This window comes from Trachymyrmex cornetzi, unplaced genomic scaffold (assembly GCF_001594075.2).
Source record: "Trachymyrmex cornetzi isolate Tcor2-1 unplaced genomic scaffold, Tcor1.1 scaffold16, whole genome shotgun sequence".
Taxonomy (NCBI): domain Eukaryota; kingdom Metazoa; phylum Arthropoda; class Insecta; order Hymenoptera; family Formicidae; genus Trachymyrmex; species Trachymyrmex cornetzi.
Window position 1 is genome coordinate 5,123,355 of NW_017296201.1, and position 11,916 is coordinate 5,135,270.

Consider the following 11,916-nt stretch of genomic DNA (forward strand, 5'->3'; position numbering starts at 1 on the left):
AAAATGAATTTTGCATACTCTCTTGGATTGAATTTGCGAGCCAAGTGCATATAGAAAATTATTTTGTCACAGTAAGTAAACTTCACCACGCGATAAATAAAAAATAAAATAATGATCTTAACAATTCATGATTGTTTTATATTTTTAGAGAATTATAAAATTTATATTTAAATTATAAAAAAAATATATTTACAATAAGCAGGTATATTGGCATATGTATATAATATACATGTATGCATATTATCATATATTTATAAATTTTTTATTTTTATTATTGCAACAAGTTTTTGAAATCATTTTATTTTCAATAATTGACATTAATTTGTTGATAATAAATTCAATTATGTGCGAAATCATAAAAATAATATATAAATTGCAAACAAACAAATTACAACAAAGTGTGTAAAAATGTAGTTAAAATAACAAGTTAATATAAAATTTATAATTGAAATTCAGCACTCACCATTTTACGACATTCCTCGACGTCCGCCAATGCATCTTCTGTTGCAACAGTATCCGGGAATGGTTTGCGATCCTTTCTGCCGTCCTTCGTTAATTGCACTTCACATAAGTACTCACGACACGAAATTCGCAAAATTGCAGTTTCAACTAATTTTGTAATTCACTTATTCGCAAATATGATAATTAGCGAGTATTTATCATAAAATGTAACGTATAAATCTGATTAAAAAGTTTATAACTCTACTGAATTTTATTTTGTAGATCACTTCATTTTAGATTACGTACGATTCATTTGCAACATGAAATTCATAATATTTAATTTACAAATTCACTTACTATTTATGTTAGAATATTTATATTGCGACATTGCGATTACATTTTTTTAAATAATAATCTATATAGCAAAATAATTATAAATTAAGTTCGGAGCATATTTACCAAAAAACGAAAAATGCGATATTTTAATATAAATTTCATTTACATTTATTACTTCGCAACATTCCTGCGTAGATCACCTCGCTTCGCAATATTTCTGCGAAAATTATTTTCGCAATATTCTTACAAAGATCGCATTGCCTCGCTATACTTATACGAAGTAACAAAGCTTAATATTCACAAATCTTGTGCAAATATCATTTGATAGTAATTACAACAATGAAATAAAAGATTGCAATCCAGCAATAACGACAATTATTTAGAAATTACTAAATAATTTGCAATCGCAAAATAATTAAGAAATAGAATGTCGCGAAATTTCTATCGTAGAATTCTTTTGGCAAAATTAATTCTTAATTCTATGAAACTTGTATAAACTACTCACGAGTCTAATTGCAAACATTTGAATAATAATATGAATGAAAAATCGAAATTAACGAACAATACAATACGAAATTTATAATTATTAATAAATAGTGAATATTAATAATTAGTCAAAGAAATAATCAGAAGGATTAAAATATTTGTTATAAACTTAATTTTGTGACATTTCTACTCCTATTTGTTATAATAAAAACAGGAAAAGCTGAAAAGTAAAACAGGAAAGGAAAAAGCAAACCGCAAAGTCTATAATTAGAATTTCTGCAAACTTTTCTAATATTCGCGGATCTTATTATTTTTTTCACACGTGGAGTAAACACAAAGAATGAAAAATAAAAAGTAAATGAAAAATGGCAAATTAAAAACTGTAAGATATAATAACCGCAAAAAACCACGATTTATAATTTACAAGATTATTTTGAAGCTTATAAAATTCAACCGTCAATATCAATGATAAAAAAAGGTCCATCCAAAAATTGATCCGTATAGAGCGGATAAATGATACGGGTCAACGATGTAATGAGGGATATTGATATTGGTAAAGCTTCAATGGTAAAGCCGAACCATATACTTTAGGGAAAAAAAATTACGATTAGAAAAAGAAAATACATACGGGCACACGCAAATCGATCGAAATTTTTCTTATATTGCGTCAAATATTTATTCAATCGTATGTCTGTAATAAATCGAATTGATAAGTGTGTTGTAATAAGATAGTTTTATAAGCATTTCTACTGCAAATATGTGTTTTCAAAAACCCGAGAGAAATATGATTTTATACCTCTTTTTCGTTCGACACCTTTATTAAAAAATTTACATGCACACACGCAAAAATCTAACGTAAAATGTGAATCGTACTGATTTCAGAAATAGCAATTTCTGTGAGAAAAGACCATCACCAGCTATATTTTAAATTTTACTCACCAATATTTCTTATTCATGATCGGTCACGTCTCGCATCCGATCTTCTGAAATAAAAAAAAACATAAATAATATATCGCTCATTATAAATATACATCAAACAAGTTTAATAAATAAATTGAAGTATTCTGTACACAATTATCAAGATATAATTTTTATATATAAAATATTATTTTGGCAAATTACATTAATTATAAGAAAAGAAATCTTTATTATTTTATATATTTATATATAATACATTTAAAGATATATACTTTTCTATAAATAACTAATAATTCTGGAGTTTCATGTATATCCAATCTTGGCCATAAAAAATATTTTTTTCATTTATCTAAAATTCTTTTGCTTGCATTGTTACCTATTGATTATTAACATTATACAATACATAAGTTTGAAAAGGTTTTTGAAACAAAGGATAATTTACGCCAAACACTATAAATCAATTTTTGAATTAAAGCTTTAAATAATAATTAATAAAGTGCTTAATAATTTTTACTAAGGTTGTATGTATATATATTTAAATTTATATATATGTTTATGCTTTATTCATAATTTTTTATACGCATTTCGTATATTAAATATTAATTTAGTTGTAAAAAGAACGTATTTAAAATTACTAAATTTTAAATGCAAAATGTTAAAAAAAAAACATAAAATCTACCTTCGAGTCGATCCTGCTTAATCCTGTTGATCCGAACTGGATCTTCCGGTACCGCAGTTGGCACACATCCGCAAAAAGTACACATCTGTATCTGTATCTGAAACAGTAAATAATTAAATTGATTAAAAATAATTTAATAAGATGCTTGTTTGTAGAATTATGTATTAAAGCAAAATTTTTTTGTTAATACCTTTATTATTTAATTCCTATTATATTATTAAAGAATTTAATTCCTATTATATTATTAAAGAATAATAATAAAGATTTTGCAGTATTTACTTGATTACAGTCTTCTACTTTGATTAACTTTTACCTTCAAAATTAAAGAATTTAAAAAAAGCCATTTTGAGACTGTTGACTTTTTTGACTATTTTTGATTATCTTTTTAGTGTTGGATTTGAAATAATTCGTTGCTACACATGTTAAATTTTTGCAAAATTCATTCAAAGATTACATATCCATTGGTTAACGCGATTCATTACATATAATGTATTAAATTTCTATTTTCCTATCAGAAATGTAACAAACTATATCGCGGATTAAAAGATTCATTTCAAAATATCAATTGAACATTATACTATACGTCGTAATATGTATATCATTACGAGATATAATAAAAAGTCAGCGTTTGTACCTGAATTGTAATTAAATCGTAATATATCGCCTCTAATGTGTAATGCATCGTTGTAACGAGATACGATAAAGAGATAGAATTTACAATTAGTTACGGAGTCGCGTTACCTTTGTATTCCAGCGCATTACATTTTATCGCATATATACAAATATTGTTCGCGTATTACTGTTGCATGTTATGCGCTATGCCAGCTCGTTTAGAGATCGCGGCGTCTAAAGTACATATACGTCGCATTCGACCTTTGCGCAAATTTGGTCGAACGCACGTGTTTGCGACATATATATAGTACTTTAACGGCAGAACGCATCCCGTTCGCTCACCTGACTCCTGAATGAGTGCTTTCCATTTGATGACACAAGTTGCCACAAATATCGTTCTATCTTTGTTACTCACTGAATGTCAAGAAAGACAGAATGATGATTGTGTCGACTTGTGTCATCAAATGGAAAGCATCCGATGTCCGTTCACTTGATTCTTGAATGGATACTTTCCATTTGGGGTGCGTTCCGAGTTATGCATAAAGCGCATAATGCATCATTTTATCCTTTATTATTTGGTGAACAACAAGGATAAATGATGCATCATGCGCTTCATGTGTAACTCGGGACGCACCATTGATGACACAAGTTGCGATCACAAATATCGTTCTGTCTTTGTTACTCACTGAATATCAAGAAAGACAGAATGATAATTGTATCGGCTTGTGTCATCAAATAGAAAGCCAATGTATCGATATGAATAGGCGCTGTTACGGCGGACAATGAGCCTAATTCACCGCACGTAACCCTCACCTCTTTTCATGTAATACTGCTCGCCAAGGATAGATATTGAGTATCATACGCACAATTAAATTACAATTAATTTATACATATCAAATATATCGATTGATTACACTGAAGATATTATAACCAAACGTAAATTGATCCTGAACAATATAAATTTAATTTAATCTGTTACTATGACTTTATTGTTTCGCACTTCGATACTTTATACCATTGTTATTTTAGTTTTATCTTACTCCATGTTCTCTGCCGTTTAAATGTTTCATGTATAATGTGCTAAAGAGAACTGAGAATAATATATTAAATGTATTGTTGTCATCGACATCCGCGTTGGTTCATATTGGTTTATCTTTCCTTTATTTTATTTTAATATAAATTTATCTAGGTATGTTTATTGGCACAATTACTTTGTTTTAAAAATTCATTATTACGCGTAAGTAAACAAATATATATATCTCTAAATACATCTAAAAACTTTATTAAATTATTATTTTTATTTATTAAATTGTTTTATTTAATTTAATTTATTAAATTATTTTATTTCATTCTATAACGTATAATATTACAGCGTTAATTTTAAAGAATTACGCATAACACATTACGACGCATCTCAACGACTGAGCACACTGTTGATTAAAATTGTACAACATAATATTTATGTATTAATTTTCTCGTAATGTGGAAATATTCATAAGACTCACTGATGTTACATAAAGCCCCGTCTAGATAAATCGCATTTGCATTCGCATTCGCGACAGCCAATCAGAAGCTGTCGTTAGTACCATTGACGTTTCTGATTGGCTGTCGTGAATGCGAATGCGTTTTGCTTGTTGCGATTTATCTGAATTCGAATGCTGAGAACATTAGAATAACGCCGATATGCCTGTTTATAGTGTTTATACAGCAAATAATTGTATCGTAGCGACGAGATGTCCGTCATCACCAAAAGTTACGATCGACCGACCGATTTCTTTCTACATATTTGTCTCCCTTCAAATAAAATAGTTGAGATACGATTTTTATGGTAGCTGAAAAATACTTTTTACTTTTTTTTTACATGTACCTTTTCCATATTTTGTTGTATGTATTGCTGATTCACACATGTACTTGAAAATTAAAATGGTCCACCATAACGTTTTTTTTAATTCCCACGTTACTTAAATGCATTTATCACGTACAAAGCTTTTTCATGCTCACCTATAGAAGACCTCGCGATACCATTCGCCGTTTCGCTGACATCGAATCCAATCACTCTTCTTGATGGACTTAGGATCCGAATATTTCAAAAAGCAAAGTTGGCACACTTCTCCCCTCACGTATTCCCTTCTTTTCTCTTCGCTTTCATCTTTTTGCTCGTCTGCGTCACATTCACTTGTACTACTCCGATCATCGCTATCAGTAGTAATAGTCTTCTTCCTTTCACTCCGGCTGACGTCGAAATTCCTTTCCGCTGTTCGAACTCTTTTATGTCTCGTCGCGCTGGCTCCTTGATATTTTTCCTCTTTATTCTGGAGGTATTTTCGGGAGAAATCAGAAGTAATGCTTCACGTTGTAGCCTGTTTTTACCAGGCACCTTTTCCATCTTCACGGAGACTCAAGGTAACTCGCAGAATAATGCGAAAGGCGTAGTCAGCTTCTGCGGCGGTAGGAAGCCTCAGTAAAAATTTATCAGTTCGAACAACGTTTGCGTCAAAAAGATAAATTCCACGGAACAGGAAGGTCTCTCTCTCTCTCTCTCTCTCTCTCTCTCTCTCTCTCTCTCAACATTAATCGAAGTTGTTTCGTGAATCAAACGGTATTGAATACTTCGCTGATCTAGCTCTTTCACAACTGACGCTATCACAAGTTTCTTCGTAATGACATTTTCAGAAGAGAAACGTCGCTAAGATCCATCAATTTATACGCAAATTGCATAACGCTATTTTCTCACAATGACTCATTAGATTCCTAAAGCGATCGTTTGGTAAACACCCAACAAATTGAAATATAATCTCCAAATTTTCTCCGATCAGTTTTGAGATCAGAGCAATAAAGATTTGGAACATCCTGAATGGAGTATAGGTATGCTTTATAGTACCTATCAAACGTTTCGTAGCGATAGGCAGGTCGGTACGCGATCATCCTTTATTGTAAAATAATGTAAAAAATGGTCCTTTATTTTAGGTAACTATCCTTTAAATTTATTTATTTTTTCAAAACTCAATTTTATCCTTTACTATAATTAATAACATTACAGGAAATTCCTTCCTTTTTATTTAGCATTCCGATGTCTAATGTATTAATAAGCAAATTTTTATGGAAACTATTAATAAATTTAGTAGTAAAAATATTGATGTGGATTTAATATCTCTGATGTGAGTTTAATACTCATGCGGTATCTATATAATTTTCACTTTCTATATAATATTAACACCAACATGGTGTGGATTTCAAACCGCTAATGTTTATATCAACATCATCATAGTATAAATTTAAAATCCATGGTATTAAACTCACATCATATTGATGTTAACATTAACACGAACACAGTGAGAATTATATAGATACACCGCTATTTTTTAGAGTGTAGTGTTTTGGACAATACCGAGACTGGTCTCGTTATATCAGCACTGAGACGAGACCGAGACTGAGATTATTGTGCTGAGATTGAGAATGTGGGCCAATCATCAAACATTCATTACGAAAATTACATATAAGTGGAAATCCCGCACATCATCCTGTGGGATCTATCTGTCAAAGGTTTTCTAATCAAAGACTGATCACGAACTGAGCCCTTTTACGAAAGAGTCGTTAAAATAGATTTTTTTTAGACAAATGACATTTAAAGAAAAATAGTTTCTACTGAACGGAGAAGTCATCCGCGAATCAGTTATTTTAAGGTACGTCCAGCCAAATTTTAAGTCGTGAGCATTTCGGCGAATATTTCATATCTTTTGCCGAGCTGCGTAAGACTAGTCACATTTTCAAGTAAACAAGCTTGTACAAGTGGCTTGCATAGGCATACTTGACAAGTTTACTTGGACGTGTGTAGCCGACCTAACAAATGTTTACCAAAATTCTCGTGGCTCGAGTTTCAGCTCTCTGGATACACATTTATCATTTATTTGTCCGCAGTAAAAATACAATTCGTAAAAAATTTTTCGATTCGAAACCAACAAGACTCTCGACTCGAGACCGAGACTGAAATCGAGATCGAGACAGATCAGGTAAAATTGAAACGATATCAAGAATTTCGAAATCGGACCGAGATTTCTCGTCGAGACGAAATCAAAATACTAAAATTTAATTTTATGCAAGTGTAAAATTAACTCAAACAAAATGACAGTCACAGTAATATCAAAATGAATCATGATTAATTGAAAATTGAATTTTTAATAATTACATTTGCAGCTATTTTGATGTCATTTTGATGTTATTGACATCAAATTGACATTAAAATAGCTGCAATGCTATTATTAATAAATTAAAAATAATCACATTTGCGATGATTTGATTTACTTGAGAGTTATTTCAAGTATACTGCGCAAGAAAATTTAATGCGCAGACTTCTGACAGTTATAAACTAGTTTAAAAATATTTAGGAATAAAGTCCTAAAATTTGCAGGTTTGCCCTTCATTTTCCCTAAGAAAATATGGTCTCTGTATTTATGACGCGCTACACGTCGCTCATGCAAAGATGTCGCGCCGTCCCAATTATACTCTATTTGTTATCCTTATTTATTAAATCTAAAATAACAGAAATCCTATGTTTTGCTCGAAATAGATCTTAGCACTTAAACATTTTTATGTGAATTTATGTACATTCTGCAAACAGCACGCTAAAAATTTTTGAAGCGCAATCATAAACAGAATCAGAATAGTATAATATAGGAATAGTATAATAAAACTTATTAAATAAACAAGCCATTTAATGATTTTTCATGCTATATAATAAGCATCTTTATAAGAATATTAATCCTTTTAGACCAAATTTTATTGGGTCTTTATTTAAAAAAAATTATTTTTTAAATTTAATTTAATTCATGCGCACTTTAATAAATAACTTATACTAAACAATTTTTTAAAATAATTTTAACTACTTTTCCAATAAACATATATATTATTATGTACATTCTCTTAGAGGATATCGATAGAATTAAATAACTTCAACAGATAATATCTTCAAATTTAATTTACATTATAATGTATGCAGAGTCCGAAGGTGTTAATAATTTGATGTTAATGAGAATCTTAAACCTGTGAATAATTTATTGCGAAAAATATTGCCTCAACCGGTATTTGAACTCGGCCCTTATCCACTACCCTTCATATCACGACAGCAACGCGTTTCGAAACGCGACACCTCTCTGCGAACAGTCCGTGCGATTTCATTTCGCTTTCGCGATTCAGCGCTCGCACCAAAACGACTGTCCCGTTTCCACCGAAGCACCTGTCTCATGCGACTCGCTCGTTCACTCGTCTGAACACGAAATCGACACGATGGAACATTGCCGTTTTCTCGCGATGTTTAACGGGGTGGGTAATCGTTCTCTCAACGAGATTCAGTGTGTTATTCTGTATATTCGCGTCTCGGTCTGCGTCTCTCATTCCCGATATAGTAGACTGAATGTAATTTGTTCTTTGTTTCCGGTTGGAGAGTAATGCGCGAGTCACCGAATCGAATAGTTCATTTACGTGAATGAGCTCTATCGAGTGTTCGTTCATAAAATATGTATATATGTATATATCCTTCTTGTATACTAATATATTATGCTCTCGTGTGTGGATATAATACTGAATCGGGTATTTTCGTATTGCGGTTTATTTCTCGCTTCGTCATTAACATCGCGTCGGATTTCAGAATAAACTGTCCCAAAGTTGTCGACAACGGACTTCCAAATTTGTCGAGTCGTTGGCATCGCGAGAAAGAATCAATATCGAATTGAGCGCCGCGACGCATTTGCTTTGTAAGTAAAATCGCAATGATTCGTAATTGACGCGAGATGCGTATCTTGCAACGCTCGTTGGACAGAAACTTGAAGCTTTATTCTTAAAAAATATCGCACACGAAAATACTGGTGAAATTCATAGATAAATATAACTGTAATATTTTCGTAATATTTTTCGAGAATATGGATTCTATCGCGCGAATGAACAGCAAAGTGACGATTATACTTTCGAACATGTCGAGTATCTTACCTTTGATTTTAACATCTTTATTCACTTGCATTGAACAACGTGTATATGAGACAGAGAGAGGGAGATTCGCTCTCTGAAATGCGATCGAATTATTTCTTACTCGAAGAACGGGAAATGCAGGGAGTGTAGTCAGAGAGCAACAAGTGTAGCACCGCCGCCAACCGCCGCCAACCGCCGCGCGGCAATGACGACGTAACGCGTGAAGTTGGTCGCGAGTCGCGTTTGTTTTCGAAGCTACCCCTTCCCCCTCCGTTGATCGACCTATGCGCTGCGCTGTTCAATACTGTCTAATCTGCGAGACGTCGCGGAGTGCGGACGCTCAATCAAAAGGCCTAACGGATCGTAGCGGCATAGCTCTGTATGTATATACTGTCGCGATTGTTCTCTCGCTTTGCTCTTCCGGTTTCCGTGACGCAATAGAGATTACCCGTCGCTTGTCGCATGCGATCGCTACTGTGCAAAGTACCGCGTGATCGTCGTCTAACAGGGATTAATCGCGATGTCGTAGTTAACTTAATTTAGATTTGTTTTTATTCCTGCAATCTAGAACTCTAGACTGCATTAGAAACTCTCTTTCTCGCTTTTGTCAAATATTAAACATATGTCTGTCTCACTTTAAGTTTCAAAAGTGTATACTAGTGTAGTCACAGAAAATAGATCTTTCGTTTTCGCATGTGAATTGTATGTGTGTGTGCCATAAAGAAGTCACGACGAGATAAGGAAATGGCGGCCCAGAGTGGCATTGAGCAACGGCGGAGCAACTACATATAAGGTAAGTTATTCGATGGTTATTTATTGTTTTATTATTCAATGAATTAATCGTTTGTTACTGCGCAACATTAGATTTGCGTTGCTTGAAATCCCCGTAAAATTTTGTATTTAATACATACGATTGGGTCATTCGTGTTCTCAGCGTTTTTTTTTTCTTGAAATATTAGAAACATCTGGCCAAATATGGTTTATATTTTTTTCCAGAAAAGAAAAATTTGCTTTGGCATCTACAAAATAATTTTTGTGCGTTCTCGTTTTTTGCATATCTTTCGTTTGGAAAATGTACCTTAGGACACGAAAGATCCATCGTGTGTAGTAAAGATGTCAAAAACTATCATATATATTAAGGATTAAAATAAGATAGATATATGATGCTTTCCAGCAAAAGACACGCAGAGTAATACAGTGATTATTTTATTTTTGTTTTAACAGTAACAAATAATAAGTATATAATGATTCACTGCGTTACATCTGTATTTCTTGCTGGAAAGCATTCATAATATTCAAACGTTAAAAAGAGAGAAAGCTGAAATTTTAAATATAAAAAATGCAAGCAACGCGAATAAATCTATTGTACACCATTAACTTTATATCTAATTATATATATAAATACATAATAAAAATATGATATATAAAATTATATCGCGTAACGTGAACTGCGCGGGAAAATTTTTTTTAATTATTTTTTTACAAAAGACATTTGATACTTGTTGTATACAAAAGATATTTCTACCGTGTTTATATTTAATTTATATGATATTTAAATAAAACTTTATATTTAAAAATAGATTTTATATATCACTTTGTTAATAATGTCTACCGCAAGAAATATTTTTTTTAATATTATTTTGAGCATTGCTACAATATATTCATTTTTTTTACAGATTAATATATTAACTCTGCTGCGCATCGATCGGTAAGTCAAGTTATTTTTTTAAATTTTATTTAAAGTAATGTATATTTCAAAAATATATGTACCTATGTATATATATGTTGTATATACAAGTTTAAAATGAAATTAAAACATTAATTTTACCCTTTTAAAATGGATTTCATAAATCTATTACTTTAAATAAAATTCGAGTTATGAAACGTGTAATTTTAATAAATTAAAAGTTGTAATAGTTTTAAAAAATTTTTAAGAAGGTATAAAATTAATTTACCACCAAAAGTGGCGCGATTTAATTTTAAAACTTTAAAAACTTTCCATTTTTGCTCAATTTATTAAACTCACATAATTTCCATTTTTATTTTACATAAAATTTTAGTTAATAATAAATTAGAATAATGATAAATTAGGTTTCGTTTTCCGATTGAAACGAAGATAAATGTAAATTTAATTATCAGGCGTTAAATTTAGATTTAACTCGTGATATTTACGATAAAATCTCCATAGTCAATTCCGTTGTAATGCGATATATTTCCACATGTTTATCACATTTCCATAATTTATAAACTAATAATTGTTAAATCATCGGCTACTTGTTACTGACAATTTTACTCACAATTTACTCGTGATCGCAACAGCAACGTTATATTTACTCAGATTATAATGACATTATTGCGTATTCAAATGCACACACAATGTGCACTGTAAATTTAGATATCCCTGATATCCGATATTGTTATGTAACTGATAGATAGATACATATTAGCTCAATATTTTAGGTTATCTTTAAATAATGTTTGGC

At 31.1% G+C, this 11,916-nt stretch overlaps 1 protein-coding gene across 1 annotated transcript in view; it reads left to right on the top strand.

Moving 5' to 3' along the window:
• The window catches only part of LOC108758673 (arginine kinase), a 4,120-nt gene extending 3,544 nt beyond the window's left edge, over positions 1 to 576 (top strand). The window contains 1 exon segment of the mRNA XM_083287348.1: positions 457 to 576. Coding sequence (XP_083143474.1) covers positions 457 to 556 — 100 coding nt within the window. The 3' untranslated portion in view covers positions 557 to 576.
• Positions 577 to 11,916: the final 11,340 nt, after the last annotated feature.